The following is a 21,571-nucleotide window of genomic DNA, read 5'->3' as shown; positions in this document are numbered from 1 at the left end:
GGCCCAGAACCACGGGCATGGCTTACCACGGACCGTCCAGAATCTGCTTGGATGTGTCCAGGCTTGGGCACCTCCCCACATCTGGGCTGCTGTGTGTCAAGCCCCTGCCTCCCTCTGACCATCCACCCGACATACCCACATCAGCCCTGGTTTTGCCCTTAAGAACTCTGTAGAACAAGTTTAAGCCCCTTTGCTTGAGAGGCCTCCGGTGTCTCTAACTGATCTCGTCCTGCGGGAGGGATGGTTGCCTGGCAACCTCACCAGGGCCTGCAGCCCTAAAGAGTTTTGGGACGCAGGGAAAATTACCTTGCATGAGCCTCTCTGTGCCCTGGTATTTGCATCAGGGCAGGATTGGGTTAACAGAATATCAGGGAGGGCCTTGGCAGGGCAGAGAATTTAGACAAAGGCAGTTGGAGGGTGGCAGGGGAGGGAGGGAGCAGTGGTGTGTCTTGCTGTGGGGGATAGTGGGCACCGTCACCGTCTTACCCACTGGTGCTGGAAATACCTGCCAGCTCAGGGGAGAGGGAGTGGTCGTGGTCTCTTCCACGCAGATCTGCCCATCCTGGGCAGCAACATTGTACTAGTCCCCAAGGAGCCCCGCAGAGCCTCCCGCCAAGGGGCTGGCGCTGTGTAGAAGTCAGTAAGAAAATATCATCAAAGAGCATCAAAAACATTAGCACTAGGAGAGAGCTTGATCTACCCATCAGGGCCCCGAGGACATAAGAGGGGCGGTAACTTGCTCAAGGTCAAGATCTTTGTTGCAGTCAGCGATGCTGGAGAGCGTGAGTCCAGGCTCTAGCCTTCAGGCCTCCACACTGCCCCACAGCAGCTGAGGCAAGCAGCCAGATGCTCTGTGTCTTTCTTACTCCTTTCTGTGGCCCCAGGGCCTGGCAGCGTAGGTGCTCAGTGAATGAGTGAGTGCATGACCTAGTTCTGAAATCATTTACTCAATTGTTACTTTGGTTTCCCTGTAGAAAGCAGCGTGGGTATAAGCATGGATCTGGAAAATAGCTGGATCTGAATCCCAGCTCTGCTACTTACTGGCTGTGTGACTTTGGCCAGTTACTTAACCCCTCTGTGCCTCGGATTTCTCATCTATGAAATAAGGATAGAATAGCAGTTGGCCTACAGGGATGAGATGGAGTTAAATGAATTCACAGTGGTGTATGAGGCTCTTAGAATGCTTCCTGGAACACAGCGAGCTCTTGTTAAGGGTTCATGACTGATTTCTTCCCTTCCTCTCATTTCCATCAAGCATCTTGCTTTTCTGCCTGAAGTCTGGGGTTCTTCCTTTGTCTTAGGAAAGTCTGAGCCCACAGATGCAATGATGCCAGTATCTGTGGGTGGCAAAGGATGAGGGCAGTCGAGTAGCTGCTGGCAGAGAAGCAGCAACCCCGAGAGTGAGTAGGGGCTGAGGTCTGTGGTTCTCAGGAGGTGCCCAGCCCTGCTTCCCAGTCCTGCCAATCCCCCATCCTCAGAGGGGAGGGCCCAGCCTCAACAAGGTCCCTGCATCCTGAGCAGGAGCAGGAGCTGCAGGGGCTGCCAGGCTGGAATGAGGGGTGGATGAGAAGTGTCTCACCAGCACCTGGGCCGAACCCTGTTGGGTGACTGGCGTCCTGGAGTGGGCAGGACCTAATTACCAACCAGACCCAGGGCTGGGCACTGGAGGTGGAATTCATTTGGAGAAAATAAAGAAAGACAGTGTTGCTTGAAGATGTGAGCTTGGGACTAAGAATCAAGCCCCGTGAGCTTGTGGACCAGGAGGGAGCATCAGGGGCCTGCTTCTGTGGGCACAGGTGCCAGCTGATGCCTGGGTGGTCCCCACCTGGGGTGGCCTGAAGGCCCTCCACTTCCCAGGAATCCTGCTGGCAACCAAGTGCCATATGGATTTTCTAAATGAATGATTAATGCCACCCCCAGTAAAAAACAAAGAACAACAACAACAAGCCTAAATCTGGAATGCTGACTCCTGCAGCCTCCCCCATCTCCGCTGACAGCAACTCTCTCAGGTGCTCAGACCCAAACCCCAGAGTCATCCTTGACCACCCCACAAGACCCCGGGCCCATTCCAGCAGCAATTCCGTGCACTCCAGCTTCACATGTGCCTTCGGGATCTCCTTGCTCCTCCACTGCTCCCACTGCCTCCAGCCTCCACTGCCTCAAATCTGGGCATATGCACGGCCTCCTCGCTGGCCCCAGCAGCTAGCTGCTTCTGACCTCCTACAGTCTGTTCTCAGCCAAAACCCAGAGAGAACCACTTAAAATGTCAGGCAGATCAACGCCTAAATTCAAACCTTCACCAGCTCCCTATTTCACTCAGAGCCTAAGTCTGAAGCCCTTCCTCTCAGGCCTCGCCTGCCACCCGCTCCTTGTTCAGCCACATGGGCCTCCTGGCTGCTCCTCCAGCATACCAGGCACACTTCTGCCCAAGGCCTATGCCCCGTGGCCTGCAACACCACCCCAGCGGCCCACCAGACCCTCTCCTCTCCTTCCAGCTCTGCTCACATAGCACTCACTCTGCAAGGCCTCCCGGACCATCTTCAAAACTGCACCCCCACCACCCACCCCTGCTTTCGTTTGCGCCTTAGCACTCCTGATCCTTTCAACGCCCACTATAATTCACTGCTGTATTTTGTTGAAGTCTGCCCCAGCTGGGATGTACCCATGGGGGCAGGAATTCTCATCTGCTTTGTTCACTGATACTCAAAATCTTGGGCAGGAGGATGTGGGTGCTGCCCCATGAGAACAGAATCTGCAGTTGGCACCTGGTAAGGCTGCACCTGTGGGTATCGGCTGCACCTGGTTGGTGGAGGGCACTGGACAAGCATGTGCTGAGTTGCCAGAGGGAGGAAGGGCGTGGGATGGGTACCTGCTTGACTGCCAGGTTGACCAGGTCGTAGCGGTGGGCGCGGCGCAGCGGCAAGCAGAAGCTGTAGAGGGCGTGCAGGGCGGCGCAGAAGAAGCTGAGTAGCCCGATCTGCTTGCGGTGCTGCAGCCAGTGGTCCAGCCAGTCGGGGAAGCGCTGGTACTTGGTGCCGCGCCGCAGCTGCAGGGCAGCCGCCAGCACGCCAGGCAAGTACACCAGCGACAGCAGCACATAGGCCACGCACGGCAGTGTGGTGTTGACCACGGACACGGGCAGCTTGAAGAACTTGTTCTGGCTCTCCTGCATGTAGGGCTGCAGCACGTCCCGGACGAAGTTGTAGGCATAGAAGCAGACGAAGAGCCCCAGGGCCAGCAGGGTGGGCACCTTCCAGGCCGGGAGGAGGCGCAGGGGCATGGCCTCCACTTCCCGGGCTGATGCCAGGGATCCCATGTCCACGGGCATGAAGCCCATGGCGAGCGCCATCTCCGAGACAGCACGCTTGGCTTCCGGCTGGTCACTGCAGATGGGCACCTGTGGGAGGAAAAGCGGGGCAATCAGATGGGGTCACAGGCCACAGGAGTGGGCAGGAAACTGAGGGCCAGAGGGGCAGGGACTTGTCCAAGTGAGCTGCCAGTCAATGGTACAGGTGGGAGCTAATGGGACTCTAGCTCCCAGGCCGGGGTATTTTCTCTGGCGCCAAGGCCTCCCAGCCTCTGGCCCAGCTGCCCAGCCAGGCCAACTACTCAAGGAGAGAAGCTGCGAACAGTAAGCGCCTTGCCCAGCTCATGGACATAGCAGTCACAAGCAAAATGCTCATCCAGGCTGTCCCCATGGGCCCCTGACACGGCTGTCGCCAAGGCTGTGGCCTGCCCTGGGAGCCGCTCAGCAAAAGAGTTTTGCATATGGTGCAGGATGGGCAGCGGTGGCTGCAGCTCCATCCCTCAGTTCAGAATCGCCCCCCTTGATGATGTCTCTCGGCTCAGTAGGGCCCTCAGTCAGCACATAAGGTCTTCCACGAGCCAGCTCCAGCCTGCCCTCTCTGCCTTGAAGCCCACTGCTCTGACCCACGAGGTCCCCCTGCAGGCACATTGGAGTCCTCAGATCCCAAAGCACCCCGTGGGCCTTGTTGACACTGCATTGGTCAGTCTAGTCTCAAAACACAGACTGAACACCTACTCTGTGCTGAGCTTTACATATATGATCTCTCTGCCTTGCCATGAGCCCACAGGTAGGTACTATTGTCTTCATTTTTCAGATGAGAAAACTGAGGTCTAGGAGCATTGTTTCTTATCTCTGTGCCTTTTCAGAGTGTTCCCTCAGACTGGAATGCACTCCTGCTCCCTGAGCCTGACGGCATGAGGTGGGCCCAGGTCAAAGCCCTCCTCCAAGTCTTCTCCAGCCAGCCTGCTTGCTCTGTTCCCTCCACGCCCTGCACCCAACACTCCCCACTGTTCCTCCTGGTCCATACCTGGGAGTCCCGTGACATAGGCTGCATTTAAGGTGCTGTAGTCAGGTATAGCTGGGCACCTTGAAACTGTCCTACAGAGCCTGGCACCTGGGCTGGACTCACTGGTGGAAGTTCTCACACACACGGAGTCTGGCATTCTTTCACCAAGAAAATGCATTAAAAACCAAGGTGGCATTAAAAACCACCTTGTCTTGGTAAGAACTCCTCGTGGCAAGAAATGTATGCAGCTCTAGCTGTTCTGTGGAGCCATTATCTAGCCCCAGAAAATCCTGCTGTTGACTTTTCTGAGAAATCAGTTCTTGGAAGCCCTTAGAATAAATAAGAAAAGGTCTGAGACATGCCTGCCTTCCTCAGGGCCTGGTACATAAGTGTGTTACTTTCCTCCTTATAAGTCCAATTCTAAAAGCCAAGTCTCTCTCCTTCTTGGCTCCAAATAGCAAAAAGTCATCAAACTTTTCCTCCTTGCCCTCTAGGAAACCCAGTTACCATAGCAGAAAGAACATGGGTTTCAGATCCATAGGAACTGGGTTCAAATCCCAACTTACCAGCTATAGGATTTTGAGTAAGATCATTAATATCTTTGAGCCTCAATTTCCTGTTCTGTAAAATGGAATTTTGCAGTGATGCAGGATTAGCTATGATAATATACCAAAAAAAAAGAGCCTGGCATGCTGGCAGCACTCAATGAAAATTAACCATTTATATTTATTGTTATGATGGATATTATTCCCCCAGCACCTACCTGCCTGTTACCATCCCTCGGGCCAGCCTGCAGGGTCCAGGCGGAGATGACATTGAAGGCCTTGACCACTGTGCAGGTGGGGAAGAGGGAGGCCAGGTACTCAGCATTGGACTCACGATGCTGAAGGTGCTCTTGCTCTGTAGGGTTGCTCACATCCACCAGGATCTTGCCAGCCAGCTGCTCACTGAGACTGCACAGTGAAGCGTAGTGCTCCCGGAACACAGCCACAAAGATGACCTCTGGGGAGCTCACTGCCTCCTCCTGGAAAGTCACTTGGGCCGCTGAGGGGAACAGCCCGGCTGTGCGTTTGGGGTTGCGGCTCCCCACCACCACTTTGAAGCCAGAGCCCACCAGGCGTGTGGCCAGGGAGCGGGCAAAGTCCCCGCTACCCAGGATGCCCACTTTGGGGGCCTCATCGGGGACCTTGGCAAGGCTGCTATCGCTGTCCACCAGGTGGAGGCTGATCAGTGGCTTGTCCATCTCTCCTGACATCTTGGTGGCTGCAAGAGAAGTCAGGAACCTGGTCAGTGGAGGGCTCCTGGACTGCCCCTTCTGCCACCTCCCTCCTCTTATACGTCGTAACTACACGGCAGTCAGACATTCATCCAGCAAGTGTTCACCGAGTGCTACCACATGTCAGCACCAGGGGAACAAGGTGAGCACAACACAGCCCCTTCCCTGGGGAGAACACAGACTCAGGAAGAGCAGGGAGGACTTCTGCCCTCCACCCTTTGTCCCTCCTGCTGAATTATTTCCTCAGGGAAAAGCTGGCAGAGTGAGAGTGCTGGGAAAGGGGACTCTGGAATCTCCATGACCAACGTGATGCAGTGCCATACTTCTTTTCAAAAGGATGATGCAATGGACAGTGTCACTAGCCAGGAGTGACTATCTAACCCCAACCTCACCATCGCTGGGTGTTTGATGACCAGGAAGGGTGAGCATGTCCCTATACCTGTCTACATTTTGCATCTTGGAGCGGTTCTTCTTATGCTCTCCCTGACGGATAGTGAACAGCTTGAGGGCAGGACCTCATCTCATCTGACCTTGGATCTCACTGTGTATCATAGTCTGGCACAGAGGCAGTGCTCAGTGTTTGCTGAATGAATGAATGAATGAATGAACACCAAACCCTGATCTCTGAGGGCAGGACTGGAGAGACATGTCAATGGGCCCCTAAGATAGGGTGGGTGCCCTGCGATCTTCTTTGCTGAGCCCAAGATACGAGTGGATGTGGAGGAAACCCTGGACTCAGGCCAGCAGTCTACAGTAAACTTGGATGGGAAAAATTATTATATATTAATTGTCACCAACTTCTAACTAAAATTTGCTGTTTCTTTTAAGTATGAAGGTAGGCAACATAATTTTTCATTAACACTGGCCAAGATTATATCATAAATTTACCTGTAAATAGTTTATCCTAATACTATTTAAATTAAGCACAAATTTAAAACTATGCTAGCCAGGTGCAGTGACTCACACCTGTTATCTTAGCACTTTAGGAGGTCAAGGCAGGAAAACGGCTTGAGGTCAGGAGTTCAAGGCCAGCCTGGGCCACATAGGGAGGTCCCATCTCTAAAATAATAATAATAAAAAAAAATTAGCCAGGCACAGCGGCATATGCCTGCAGTCCCAGCTACTCAGGACACTGTGGCAGGAGGATCGCTTAGCCCAGGAGTTGAAGACTGAAGTGATGACACCACTGAACTCCAGCTTGGGTGACAGAGCAAGGCTGTCTCAAAATAATAATAATAATAATAATACTAAAATAAAGTAAAAATAAAATTATGGTAGACATTAGATCTGCCACTAGAGCTTGTTATTTAATGTGCTAATAAAGAAGCATGCGTAATGCTACTGTAGTCTTTTTTAAAAAATATTTTCACCGTGTTTCCATGTAACATGTTTCCTTTGTAACCCTAGGCTATTTTATTTGGCGCATGTAAGAACATTATTCTGAGCAGAAGTCCACAAGCTTCACTAGCCCACAGTTCCACAGGGCTTAAGAACCCCTGCCTCAAGGCAGCAGAGCAGTCGGGGTGACTTTCGACACCCTGCATAGGTGTCGGCCTCTTCCCACTTTTCCACAACACTCTCCTGGAACCTCTGGACACCTCACCAGGTGAGGAGTGGGTCCAGGGACTGACACAAAGATGGGGCAGGGGGACCAGGAGGCTGGGCCCGGCTCTGCTATGAAACAGCTGTGTGTCTTCAGACAAGTCTGTGGGCCTCCCTGGGCCCCAGCTTCCATCTTTGTCAATGGAGATCACAATCTCTGCTCTCAGATAACAAACAATGCAATCTTAAGAGGTTTTCGAAACTGTGGTTGTTCCTTTTACAAGGCAGCAGCAGCAGCTCCTGTTAACGGAATGCCTACCATATACCCATCACTGCTGTCAGGCCTTTCCTCGGGTGATGGGCCTCTGGTCCTCACAAGAACCCCAGCAGGTAGATTCAGTTATCATTCCCACTTTACAGAGGAGGCAACTGAGGCTCAGGGAGGCTCAGGAACTTGTGTCAGGCAGCACAAATAATTGAGGGGAGGTAGAGCAGGAGGCAGGTCTGCCTCGGCAGTCAGAGCTTCACTCCATCTTACTGCCCAGACAGAGAACAGCGAGCTTTCCAGAGATGTCCCAGATGGCTGCAGAGCTGGGACCACACTGGCTGGGACGAGAGGCCAGCTGGAAGGAGGTGCATTCTCAGTGTCAAGAGTCAGGGGACGTGTGTTCCCGTCCTGCCTCTGCCAGCGTGGGAAACTCCCTTAGCCTCTTGCGCATCTTTAACATGGTTTTCAAACACGGCCCTGCCTGTCACAGGATAGCAGGGATTGGCTGATGTGAGACACTGAGGGGTTGCTTTTGTGGGGATCGTGCTTCCCGAGTCCACAGATGGGGACACACCCGCACAGACATGCAGGCACCCGCCAAGACCCCCACCCCACACACGCTGGGCGCAGCCACCCTGAGAATAGGAGACGACATTTTCTGCCTGGTTCTGGGAGCGTTTCCTGGGTGGTAAGCTACATTTTGTAGGTGACAACGGGCCTCCTGACCCATCCTATAGTGAGTCCACGGCAGGCGGGTCTGCACCAGGCCCACAAGGCTGCTCGGTCCAGGAGCCGGGCTCTAGAGCCAGACCGCCTGGATTCTGGTCCTGACTCTGCCGCATTTGAACTGTCTGTGCCTCAGTTTTCTCAGCTATAAAAGGGAGACCATCGCAGCACTTCCCTTATGGTCAGGTTATAGGAGTAAATAAGTCAATTGTGCAAAGCATTTAGAACAGTGCTGGGCACATAATAAGCACCCAGCAAATGGCATTCAGTAATCACTAAGCAAACACTGGCTGCCAACAGAAACGAAGCTCCATGCCAGCAGCAGGGCCCAGGCGGAGGGAGGGTAGAAGACCCTGCCGGCACCCCTTCGACCCCAGGGAAGGAGGATGAAGAGCTGGGTGACAGTTATGTCAGCCCAAGGGCCTTGCAGATGGCCTCAGGGCTCACAGGCCAGCATCTGCGATTTGAGCCAAGGTGAATTCAAATCCCTCTTCTCCTGCAATCGGGAGGGCCAAGGCTCCCCTTGTGGTCAGTCAAGGCTGGGACAGATACACCCAGGCCTGTCCCCAACCACAGGGAGACACAAGTCCCAGGGAGTTTTGCCCTGATGGGGAGGAAGAGTAGCCACCCTGAAGCCTCCGGAACATCTTTCCAACATTTGCTAACGATTTGGTTGATCCTAAGTAGGACCCCTCCGGACAGAAGCCTCTCCTCTATGTCTGCCCTCTCTGTCCCCCCTCCCTCCCCTCTCCTGAGTGACTTTGTGCTGAACACTCCTAAGCATATGAAGATGAGTGAGAAGCGGTCCCCACCCCGAGGACTTACAAGCTAGTGTGTGCTGGGGGAAAAGGGGCTTGAATAAGACCCGCCGCCGATGACTGGACATCGGGCAGCTAGAGACAGAGCTCAGGCATGGCACAGGTATGGCCCGGGCTCTTGCCCAGGGGGCAGCTGAAGGAGAAGCCACGGCGGCTTCACTCAGACGTGCATCTGAGGATCCCTGAAAAACCTCGAATGATTTACCTCAAAAGGAAACTGAACCAGCCCAAAGTGAAGCCAGGCGAGCAGATCCAGATTCTGAGTCCTGTCTTTGTTGAACGCCAAAGCTAATCACAGGTGGGAAGGGATTGCCGGGGCTGGGCCTTGAGGGTGTTGCTCAGAACCTGACTCGGTATCTGCTCCCTTCCAGGGAGCTGATATGGAGGCTGCCGCAGCCGAGGGGAGCTGGTCCCAGCTCTGCCTCTAACTGGCGCTGGGACATAGGAGGTCCCTGGGCCTCTCTGGGTGCCTTCTCTAACAGGAGCTGCTGCACCAGCTCAGCTCTAAGCCCCTTTCAGCCCCAGCAGTCTAGGGAGCTATGAAAAGTCCTAGACTTATGGTTCTAAGGGGCCCTGCTTTCCAGCTGTAGGATAAATGCAAACTAAACGTTAAGCACCTCCAAAGCTTCTCTTGCCACCAAAATGCAGTCTGCAACAGGAAAACGCCTGCTTGTAATGCCGCCTTGTGTTGCTCCCTAGGCGGCCTCTTCCTTGACCTTTCTGATGCAGGAGCAGAGCCGCTCGGCTGGGAGGAGTCAGGCAGGTGGTTAAAGGCCTGGGGAGAAATCATGGCCTCAAACGTCATTCAGTAGCTTGGTGCCTTTGGGCAAGTTACATAGCTTCTCTGTGCCTTAGTTCCCTCACCTTTAAAACGGAACGCTAATTATACCTCTCTAAAGGCTGTTTGAAGATGAAATGAGTTAATGTGTGTAAAAGCTCAGAGCTCTTTTCTGACTGGTTGTATGTGCACTTGTGTTTCCTAATCTTGTGTGTGTGTGTGTGTGTGCACGTGTCCTACTCTTGTGTGCATGTGTGCTGTGTGTACTCTTCTCTAACTTCTTCATGGACGGTGGCCACGTTCAATTCTTCTGCCCCCTCCTGATGCTCAGCACGAGCCCTCCTGCTGAAGGCTGGCAGGGGTTGGGGGCAGGACAGGTGGTACATGTCCTGGAAGTCTCAGAGGCCTGTCCCTGCGGCCTGAGGTGAGGGTGTGACTAATCCTGTCTGGGCCCTGGTTCCCTGGGGGTTCTATTTATAGAACTGGAGAGGGAGCAGACGGGATCAGATTGCAGCTCTGTGGGCCGAGGCCTGTCTCCTGCACGCAGACCTGCCCACCTCTCCTCCCAAGCTGTGGACAGAACTGCATGGAGGCTCGGGTGTCCCGGTCCCCTCTGGGTCTCTGCCCAGGCTTGTCTGTCCCCTCCCTCTTTCCGGCAGAACTACAGCCTGTATTTATGGCTGGGAGCCACGCCTGGCCCATGGACCTGCCTGCCAGCTGCTGTCTGCTGTTGTGCAGGTCACTAATGGTTAGCGGTATGACATCCACAGTCCCCTGGCCTCTTCTTCATGGACACTGATCACCTTTCGGACATGGATGACCGGGGCAGGCTGTGGCCACGGAGAGTTTGCTGTGAGGTCGGTGTGGATGGAGAGGCTGGCTGTGGTACCCCGCAGCTAAATGGAGGAGGGGCAGCCTGCAGGCCAAGAACGGGGTGTCTCCCACACCTCCCATGTGGGGACTGACTGAGCAAGGAGAGAGAAAATAACCCAGTTCTTGTCCTCAAGCAGCCCACAGTTATCTTCAATTTTTTTTTAAAAAAAATTGTTATTTATTTATTTATTTATTGAGACGGAGTCTCGCTCTGTCACCAGGCTGGAGTGCAGTGGCGCGATCTCGACTCACTGCAACCTCTGCCTCCCAGGTTCAAGCAATTCTCCTGTCTCAGACTTCTGAGTAGCTGGGACTACAGGCACATGCTACCACGTCCGGCTACTTAATTTTCAATTAAAAAAATTTTTTTTTATCTGGTCAGTAAAATTACATTTGGGGGCACATATTCCTATTACTGCTCTATTTCTTTATAAGTAAAATACATTGAAAATGTACACCTATGCAGCAGTGCCCTATAACGTTGTATGTGGTATAGATCATATGTAAACAAATGTAGGTGCAAGGGAGGCTCTGTATGTCCTCCCTGCTCTCAGGGAATGAGCCTTAACAAGCCCCGAGGAAGTCCACACACACCCTGGAGACCTTTGCCCCCTGGGAGGGCCAGGCAGTGGACTAAAGTGTTCAAGGTCTCCTGACAAGGGCACTGACTTCCGACAGCGGGGACTGGGAGGATTCCTGCAGGAGGTGGGCCTGAGCTGAGCCTTGACGAATTGAGAGTGAGCCCAAGAAAAGCACTTCAGAAAGAGGGGCCTGCATTGAGCAAAGGGGGCCCAGGATGGCCCAGAGTGCAGGCACATATCAGCAGTGCATGTTCCTGGGTGAACGAGTATGTGCCCACAACCAGCACCGGGGCTCAGCAAGTCACAGGTGAAAACGTCAGTTCTTGCACACAGCCTGGCCAACATGGTGATACCCCATCTCTACTAAAAGTACAAAAATTACCCAGGTGTGGTGACGCGTGCCTGTAATCCTAGCTACTCCGGAGGCTGAAGCAGGAGAATCGCTTGAACCTGTGAGGCGGAGGTTGCAGTGAGCCGAGATCGCACCACTGCACTCCAGGCTGGGCGACAGGGTGAGACTCTATCTCAAACAAAAACCAACCAAACAAACAAAAACAAACAAATTCTTGCACAGAACTCTTTTCTAGACTGAAAACGTGTAGCGAGGGAAAGAGGAAGGAACTGGGTCTGGGGTCTACCCTGAGTATCTTCTCACTGGGAGGTACTGGACATGTCAGTCCTTTCTCTAACCTGTTTTTTCATATGTAAAATGAAAATACTGATTTTCCCTCAAGGGCATGAAGTAGCCAAGGCCCATATACACCTGGGGCATTGCTCTGTGGCTGGGCTGTTTCTGGGAGTCCTTCCCCTGTGGTCTTTCTTTTCACGTGCTCCTTGTCCACCCCCTGCCCCCACTTCCCTGAGCTTTGGGAGGGCAGGATCGCTGTGTTTTGTTCCACACGCACCCAGAACCCCGCACCACGCCCGGCACACTGTAGAGGTTCTGTGCATCTCTCTGCCTGACTGCATACACCACTGGAGCCTATGTAGCCTCTGGGGGCAGAAATCCTTCCGAAATGCAGTACAAAATCAGATCCTCATCCAGCACCCCAGGGATCACCCCAACCTGCCTGGGGTTCATCTTCAGTTTTCACAGAGCGTTTGTATAAGCTCTGCCTCTTCTCTCATCCTCAGGCCTTTATGGGCGCTGTCTGTCTGCCTGCTCGCCTCTTAAAGGCCCCCAGGTCCTGCTAATTCGCTGCTGAGGAAATCGAAAGAGTACAACATCGAGAAAGTGAAAAGCCAACTTGGAATGGAGAAAAGTTTGGCAAATCATATATCTGATAAGGGGACCTATTTCTAAATATCTGAAGAACTCTTACACCTCGGTATTAAAAAGACAAACAACCAAAAAAAAAAAAAAAAAAAAAAAAAAAGACAAACAATCTACATAAAGTGGGCAAAAGACTGGAAAAGACACTTCTCCAAAAAAGATATACAAATGCCCATGAAAAGATGTTCAGCGTCATTAGCCCTCAGGGAAATGCAAATGAAAACCACAATGAGATACCACTTCACGCCCACTAGGATGGCTACAATGATAGATTTTTTAAAACACAGGGAGGATGTGGAGAAATCAGAACCCTCCTACACTGCTGCTGGGATTGTGAAATGGTGCAGCCGCCGTGGAGAACAGCCTGGGAGTTGTTCAAAACATTAAACAGAGTTTCTATATGACCCAGCAACTCTACTACTCTATATATCCAAGAGAAGGAAAAACGTATATCCACACAAAAACATTTTCACCCATTATTCATAACACGCAAAAAGTGGAAACAATTCAAACGTCCATCAACTGAGGAAGGGTTAAACAAAATGTGGCCTATCCATCCAGTGGAATAATATTCAGCCATAAAGAGAAACTAAGTACCCGTCCATGCTCCAACAGGGATGAACCTTGAAAGCATTACTCTAAGTGAAAGAAGCCAGTTACAAAAGGCCAGACATTACATAATTTCATTTATATAAATGTCTAGAATAAGCAAATCAATAGAGACAGAAAGTAGATGAGTGGTTGCCAGAATGGGGGATTTGGAGAAAATGGGGAGTGACTGCTCACAGGTACACAGTTTCTTTCTGGGGTGATGGAAATATTCCACAGTTGATTATAGTGACGATTACACAACTCTGAATACACTAAAAACCATTGAATCGTATACTTTGAATGGGCGAGTTGCAAGGTAATGTGAGGTATAGCTCAATAAAGTTATTTAAAAAGTTGTTACTTAAAAAAGGAAACTGAGATACGGCAGACTGCTACTAGTGTGTGTAAACCAAGAGTAAACATGTTTTGAATGAGAGCTTAAGCACGCTCCATGAGCCTAAATCATTGGATGGATTTTTAACACCAATGTTGGTAGCTGCTGTGGTTTGGAGGTTTGTCCCCCCAAAACCTCATGTTGAAATCTGATTTCCAATACTGGAGGTGCACCTAGTAAAAGGTGTTTGGGTCATGGGGGTGGATTCCCTCCCTGGCTTTGGGGAGGGCAGAGGGGCAAGTAAGTTTCCTGTTAATTCTCACTGTATTAGTTTCCTCGAAAGCAGCTTGTTAAAAAGAGCCTGACACCCCCCTCCCCTCTCTCTCTCTTGCTTCTTCTGTCCCCAGGTGATCTCTGCACACATGGTACAGATGAGGAAATGGGGCTCAGGAAGGTGAAGTGACTTGCCCAGGCCACCAGCTAGCAAGTGGTCAGGTGGGATACGAATCCACCCCTCTGCTGGGCCCTTGCTGGCTGACCTTGCAGTTTACTAAGGTGACTGATCCGGAATAAATCCAGAGCATTCAAATGTTTGCCTTTCTTTGGCCTCCACCATGGGTGGAAGCAGCCTGAGGCCCTCCCCAGATGCAGATGCCTCATCTTGAACTTTCCAGCCATCAGAGTCATGGACTAAAAAAACCTTTTCTCTTTACAAATTCCCCAGCCTCAGGTATTCCTTCATAGCAACACAAAGACCACACTAACACAGTGACTCTGCAACCTTCTGAAGTTATTTCCTGTTTGTTTTCCACATAATTGAGGTTTCTAAGCCCCATGACCTCTGGACAAGTGAGGCTTATATAATCAGTACCATTACCTGTTGTTGTTGTAAAAATGGTGCCTTGGGCTAAACTGTCCTCTTGGCCTTTGCTCACACAGCTACTTCTCTGCCATCCATGCAAGCAGAGAGCCATTCCAGGGCCCAGGGGATGATGTGTGTGTGCCAAGTGCCCAGGTCTGAGGTCTACCCCACCAGCTCCTGGGTCAGTGAAGAGGGCAGATGTGTTCCAGGGGGTGTGGGGGAGGCGCCATCTGCTACTCACCCACATGGCTGAGGGTTTATAGCAGGATGTGCAGGTGGAAACATGCACACAGCTGCAAATCTTCTAAGTCCCTCTTCCTCCTAAAGTCATCTCTTCCCTAAGCAGGATCATTTCAGCCCCTGGGACTCTAAATAGCACAGCTGAAGCCACAATTTGTCACTGAGAGCTTCCCTAGGCAGGCCAGGCCACTCCCCACAATGCAGTCAATGGGACATAGGTCCCACCATGCAGCCAACAGGACATGGGCTCAGGAAAGCATTAGAACACTCTGGATTTATTCCAAATCAGTCACCTTAGTAAACTGCAAGGTCAACCAGCAAGGGCCCAGCAGAGGGATGGATTTTCATAACCCACCCGACCACTTGCTAGCTGGTGGCCCGGCCAAGTCATTTCACCTTCCTGAGCCCCATTTCCTCATCTGCACTGTGGGGTGATGTTCCTCACTTTAATGAGGTGTAGGAAGGATTATATGAGACAAATAAAGTGCTATGCTCTGGGCCTTTTAATTTGCTCATTTTTTATTTTATTCCTATCTAGGATAATTTGTAAATCTTCTTGTCTGGGTAAAGCAGAAATAGATGCACCCAAATCAATACACGGTGTTCTCTGCCTAATGGAAAAATTTACTTTAAAATTTTCTAAAAATGTGCTCTAAGATAGAGGCCTGGAGGGACATACCCACTTCTCCCCAAGACAATTGGAGGAAAAGACCTGCTGCTATTTGGGACTCGGGAGTGGGAAGAAGATGGGGGAAGAGCAGAGCAGGAGATCTGGGGTGGAAGGAAGAGTAGGAGGGCCTGCTGCTCAGGGCTACGGCCCTGGTGGTTGGGAACTGGGGCACTGGGCTCCTTGAGCCCTCTAGGGGATGCTGGTCCTAACATCTGGCTGCCTGCCAGGGACAGTCATGCCACTGGGGTCTCCAGGCCACTTACCCTTGCAAGAATCAAGCCCACACCAACTGCTCCTCTGCCTCCATGGCCCTCCAGAGCAATCGGTCTCACTGGACAGTACTGTTTTCTCTCCTGTCTATCTTCTCCCCAACTCCAAGCTCCTCAAGGTGAGAACTAAGTAAAACTCACGTTTGCAAACCCCAGCACTTAGGACACATCAGGTCAAACTTGAGCTGCATCAGGGTCACCTGGAGGACTGATGAAAACATATTGCTGGGCTCCACATTCAGAATTGCTGGTGCTGCTGGTGTGGGGACCACACTTTGAAAAACACAGCGTAGGTGCTCAGGAAAGGGCTGTGGAAGGGGTGAATGAACTAACCACTCACTTGCATGCAAGAGCAACTCTGTTTTGACTTTTTTTTTCCTGGGTCTTTACAGTTGGCCCAGCTCCCAGACCACTTGGTTCAGAAAGTCCTCCCTGCTCATAGGGACTTCGCGTATTCATGCTCTCTCTGAGCTCCTCTAGGTCTTGAGAGTCACATGTATATGCCCTGTCCCTACACACCCCTTGGCTGCCCAGAGCTGGGTCTCTCAGGTGAGAAGAAGGTGATCAGTCATCGTGGCATTGTTAGCTGAGTCAATGAAACAAATCCCATGGGACCACTTCCTGGCTACATGTGGGTCATTAGGCCCACTGCAGGCTGCAGAGGGAAGCAGTTCTAGGGGACCATAAAGATCTTGGGGATCCGGGAGTCCCCTAACATCTTGACTGGGAGGATATTCCCAAAGGACAGAGTCTCCTGGCTGACCAAGAATCCAGATGGCCTGCCTGCCAACCAGGATTCTCTCACTACCGTGCTTTGACAGCCCAGCCTGGGAGAACTGCTCACTGGGACAGTTCATTACTACCCACTGCCAGCGTATGGGAAGGAAGATGGTCAGTGCCGGATGGGAAGGGGAAGAGGAAAGCCCAACCGTCAGCACCAAGGCCAGGGGCTTGAAGCAGCAGAGGGGGTGGGGCATGCTCAAGCCCTAGGGTCCCTATGCAGCACAACTTTAGGAGGTGCCATTTACATAGTAATCGCTGTGGAGAGCGCCCTCTGCACAGCCTGTGCAGTTTTATGCAATGGTCTGTCCTGCCAAACCTCCTCTGAGAAATTCTCTTATTCGTTATTCCCAGAGTACCTGCTGTGTACCCAGCATGGAACAAGGTGCCAGGGCCATGCAGGTGGCCAAAGATGACCTGCCTTCTTAAAGCTCTTGGGAGAAAGGCCAGCTACACAATGCAGGAAGGAGCAAAGTGCTGGAATGAGGGGATGACTGGGCGCTATGGAGCAAGGGAGGAGGGCTTTACTTTGCCCAGGGAGGCCAGGGAGCTGGATTGTGGAGGCAGCTAGCTCCCTATGGGCCGGTTAAACCAGCCAGGTTGGAGGCCATCAGGCAGTGGCAGCTGAATCTGCAGCCTCAGCGTCTGGAGCTGAGTGGTTTCTTGCTTTCCAGGGAGACCTGGAGCTGCACAAACCCTGGGACTGGTGGGTCTTGTAGGCTGTGGCTGCCCCCACCCTTCCCCTTGTTATGGCATAGGATTTACTGAATCAGGGATGGGCCTCAGCCCCGCTCCTGGGCAGGGCAAGCCATGGGAGTAAGGAAAGAGCAGAGTTAGCCAAGACACACAGAGGCAGCTCAGGGTGTCTGCCACGGAGCTCGGCCTGCCTCACATCACCTGATTTTTGGGCTTAGGGATGCACATCTTCTCCTGGTTTGTCCAGCTGCTGCACTGCCTTTTTCTGGAAGCCTCTGAGGGGCTCTCCCCTGCCCCTCAGTGGCCTCTTACTTTGGATTCCCAGGGATACTGGAAGTCAGCCTCCACCCTCTAACTGCTCTGCATGGGGAGAGTCATGCAGCCACTTCCCAACCACCTGCCATGGGCCAGCTCCAACTTTTGCAAGAGCTCTGACTTTTGCAACAGCTTTGACGTTTGCCAGAGTCCCAAGAGCTCAAAAGGCTGGTCCAGGCAGCCTGGGGAGCAGTTCCTGGCTTCCACCTGCATCTAGGACAGGGAGGACTTCGCGCTCTGGAACTAACTCTGCACTTTTGGTCACATTACCATTGGCTGCACACACTGGTTCTCTTATCTGTCACCTCATTGGATGGGGGCCAATAAAAAACTCATTTATGTGTCTCTAGCACCTACTGGGGCCTGGCACACAGTAAGTGCTCGATACGTTTCTGTGGTTTGAATGATTTAAGACTAGATTCTGAGGGGAGTATTTGTGAGTCATAGCTGTTCTCCCCAGAACCTAGCTGGGGCTCTCTCATACTCAGTGGTGATGAAATAATAATACTATGAGTTTCTAATCCCTTCTGCAGCTTGGTGACATCGTTAGACCTAGTCAAGCATTTCGCTATTTGATAAACTTAGTAACACTGAGGACTTATGCACAGATGAATTTAAACACTGGAAATACATATTAGCAAAGAGACTGCTGCAGCTCTGGTCAAAGTGAAAATCAAACACCAGATCTAAGGTGCACTGAGGTGCAGCCTGGTATGGGGGAACTCATGGAAGGAGCCTTCAGGAATGCTGAGTCAATGGCTTCAGGGTTTTTGGAGGCTTCTGGGCCAGGGCATAGCAACCATTTGGAGGGGGTCTGCCCAGTCTCCATTAGGTGGGGGTGTCAGGGCAGGTAAGGCCCGGCTGCTGCCATTGGTAGATGTGCTGTCTCCTTGGCCCTTCCAAACCTGTGTTTGCCTGGTCTGTGTCTCTGGCCACTTCCCACCCAGAGCTCTTGCTTTCTTTCTGCTTAGGTTATAGGCTTAATCTTTTTCCCTGGGAAGTGCCTTTCCCCCAACTAGCTAAATTCAACAGGAAGGCCCAGTGCCTCTACAAGGCAGAATTAAGTTCCCCACCTCTTGGTTCTGCAGCACAGGTAACAGGATGCAACTAACATACGGTGGTAAGTACTTTCCCTTAGAGGTCCCAGGGTAGGTGGTGGGGGGGATGGGGAGACCATCGTCTGGATCACCCCTCCCCACATGCTAATGTTAGTATTAAAACTAACACCCTTGGATATGAAGAATCAACATCTCCCAGTCAGGTAAAGTGAATAACAGCTTCTGCAAAGTCTTTCCCATTTTATGGATCTGAAATTTACAGTGTAAGTCAAAAGCAGGGCACATTGTATGCAAATAAGAAGTTTTCAGGGAAGTCCCCCACCCTGTGACTGACCCATGAAGCAACTCCGGGCCTCCCCTACAGCGTGAATTCCATCTTCCCCAACAGAGAGGAGCTGGGCAGGCACATCCCAGCACCTAACAAAGGCTGGCATGGGCACAGCTGCAATAACCAGGAGTCAAATGCAGAGAAGTGCCCGCGAGGCGAAGTCGGGGATCGTGCCTGAGGATGTGCGCACAAGGTTTGACCTGCGGAAGGCTTTCATTCCTTCTACTTTGCAGAAGAGAAAACTGAGGCCCGGACAGGTTAAAGGACCTCCTCCGGGCCCCGAGCTGGCTCTTGCCTGCCCCGGTTCCACTGTGCCCTGGGCCCGTCCAGTCCCTGCATTCGAGCTGCCTCTGGGGTGGCGAGGGCTTGCGGCTCATTGCTCGGGACGTGAGTAACAGCTGGTCACCCGCTCAGCACCAGGCTTTGGCATCTTCTACTTTCTTCCCCTTTGGTTTTCTGTCTCCTCAATGAGCTGCTCCAACTCACACTTTCCAGCCTCTCATTCTCAGGCTGTTTCTGCAAATCCAGAGCTGCCCGCTATCCCCAAACCCCCAGGCTTGGTTCTCACTGGGCCTGGGGTCCAGGAGGCCTCACCTGACCCCAGGTCCCTCTTGCTATCCCACCCCTAGCCTCCCACAGCTGACCTGAGGGGAGAGAGGATGGAGGATGCCAGTCTCAAATCATGGTTTAAAAGCTTGGTTATAGCCATACACATCTAATTGGTATATTTCTATTTTCTCTGTGGGCATTTTCCCTTTCTGATGGACTCTTACAAACATTTTACTGTTATATTTCTTGTAATACTGCCTGGAATCGTTATTTAGACATCATTAAAAAATTATTATATTTTTAAAAGGAAGGCTGAGAAGTTCCTACAAAAGAGAATACAGAAAGCTCAAGCACACTCGAGCCAATCCCCACAGAAATACACATGCGCGCAAGGTAGGTCTGATGGAAAAGAGTTTATCATCACACCACTTTGCAAAATAAAAGTGAATGAATAATTTAGAGAGCTTTTTACAAACATCTAGATTTTCGAATCATTCTAGAAAAATCCGGTTCAATTACTCACAGCAGCAGTTCCGTGCTAAACCAATGCAGAAATGGTTACCAATAAGAAAAATTTACAATTCCCAATGGGCCTGCATTCCACAGAAATGCATCATAAACATTAACATCCTTACACACACACACACACGCAACTGTGTGTGATAAATCCTTGAACCTTTGACTTTTAAAAGCCTCTTGACTTAATAACTTGGACTCCCTTTCCTCAAAAGGGGGCCATGAAAATGTGCAGATGATACATATTTCCCATTTTATACTGCACGTTTTGCAGCCTGTTCCAAGGCAGTACAGATCTCTGGGAGGTGTCAAGTTCCTCGGACCTCCTGGAGATTCAAGGGGCGCCCTCCAGCTGGCCAGGGGTCAGGGGGTTGGGGAGCTGGAGGGAGGGGTTTGCACAGGACCCATGCCACTTTGGATGTGCATCATAGCCAGATTTACCAACAGCAGGCTGGTGCGACATCTGGCTGACGTGAGGGTCTGAGGGTCTGGGGCTCTCAGGTCACTCGACAGCCTCACCATGAGGTGAGCCACCTTTCTGGCTCAGTCTCCAACCAGGACAGCCTGGCTTTGGTTCTGACTTTTGGTTTCTCAGGAGACGAGGGACCTGCCAGGGAGAGAGCCAGCTGCCTCCTCCAGCCTGCACGCCAGCTCTTGGCCGCAGGGACTGGACCGGGAGTGGTGACTGATGCTTGGTTGGAGAGTGCACTGAGAGAGCGCAGCTCTGGCCTGCTGCTTCCTGCTCGGGAAGGAAACCTCACTGGTGATAATTAGTGGCTCAGACTCAAGTCTCTTTGCTACAGGAACTGAGGTGGGACGACCAGTAGAACCCAGGATGCATAAAATGAATAAATGTCATCTAATGTGCGCACACACACATGAGAGAGAGAAAGAAAGGGAGAGAGGCATTTGCTCTTCGGGATACAAAGGCAAGCATAATGGTTGCAGAAAGTGGCAATCTATCAATTTCTGTGGGGGAAATTTATTGCAGCCACCATGGTTGCCACTGGCTTAGTGATAATGCTCTCAGCATTTGGTGCCCACAAAGGCTTCATTGTCATCTTTACTTGCTTGTCAGTGCTCACGATGGGGAGAAAGACAGACAGACAGACAGACCCACAGACAGACAGACAGACCCACAAACAGACGACAGCACTTGTCTCTGGGGCAAAGCATGGACGGGGGCTGAAGAAGACACAGGCATGTTTCTGTTGGCTGGGGATGGCTTTTCAGTGGACCTTGGAGGCCACATCGGCAGCCCAAAGGAGGCTGGAGGTTTGGAAGCTTTTGGGTTGTTGAAGTGAATTATGTGCAAGTCCATTCTTAGGGATAAGTGTATTCTATTGTTTTCAACTTGTTTGGAACCCAGCGATCTTGGAATAGGGCACATCTAAGTATCCCTGGCATCTTTATCTCAAGCTCGCATGCAGAACCTGTTTATCAGATCCCTGAACATCTGATAAACAGGTTCTGGGCAGGTTTCCTCTATCATCACCAAACACCAAGCCAAGGCCTCATTGTGCTCTGTGGCCCCCTGGGTCTCTTCTCTCCTATTGGAATGGAAGCTCCTGTGGGCAGGGCTAGATTGCTGAATCTCCGCGGAGCGCAGCACAGGCCGGTAGGCAGGGACTGACTTCCACTACCCCTCCTTCCAGTCCCTGCCCACTCCACCCCCCACCACAGCCAATGGCATTCCTTCCATCTCAAATCTTGACATCCTCCTGGTGCATCCCAATCCCCCTTCCTTGAAGATCCCAGCCCAAGGCCTTGGGCACTTAAGGCACCGGCCATCTCCCCCAACCCCCACCCCTGACAATCTCTCCCTGCTTTGAATTCACAGAGGCAGCTGTGTTAGTTGGTGGACCTAGCTGGACAGAGCTGTGTGTGAATTCCGGTCCAGCCATGTGCTAGCTGT

General features: G+C 51.8%; 2 protein-coding genes across 34 annotated transcripts in view; both read right to left on the bottom strand.

Moving 5' to 3' along the window:
* Nucleotides 1-21,571, bottom strand: part of DBI (diazepam binding inhibitor, acyl-CoA binding protein) — a 343,175-nt gene that overhangs the window by 116,731 nt on the left and 204,873 nt on the right. The window contains exon 1 of one of the 33 annotated variants that reach the window (XM_050752785.1): nucleotides 21,458-21,467. The exons of 31 other annotated variants lie outside the window; for them this stretch is intronic. The gene's annotated coding sequence lies outside the window, so the exon portion shown is untranslated. Of the gene's footprint in view, nucleotides 1-3,821; nucleotides 3,832-21,457; nucleotides 21,468-21,571 lie in introns of those variants that run through there. One more of the 33 variants, XM_050752777.1, reaches the window with a different exon arrangement.
* STEAP3 (STEAP3 metalloreductase) overlaps nucleotides 1-21,571 on the bottom strand; it is a 39,660-nt gene that overhangs the window by 12,160 nt on the left and 5,929 nt on the right. The window contains exons 2-3 of the mRNA XM_050752711.1: nucleotides 5,077-5,576; nucleotides 2,870-3,397 (exon numbers count right to left, since the gene is read on the bottom strand). Coding sequence (XP_050608668.1) covers nucleotides 2,870-3,397; nucleotides 5,077-5,568 — 1,020 coding nt within the window. The 5' untranslated portion in view covers nucleotides 5,569-5,576. The remainder of the gene's footprint in view (nucleotides 1-2,869; nucleotides 3,398-5,076; nucleotides 5,577-21,571) is intronic.

This window comes from Macaca thibetana, chromosome 12 (assembly GCF_024542745.1).
Source record: "Macaca thibetana thibetana isolate TM-01 chromosome 12, ASM2454274v1, whole genome shotgun sequence".
NCBI lineage: Eukaryota > Metazoa > Chordata > Mammalia > Primates > Cercopithecidae > Macaca > Macaca thibetana.
Note: the sequence above shows the minus strand (reverse complement) of the source record. Positions and strands in the feature narration are given on the sequence as shown.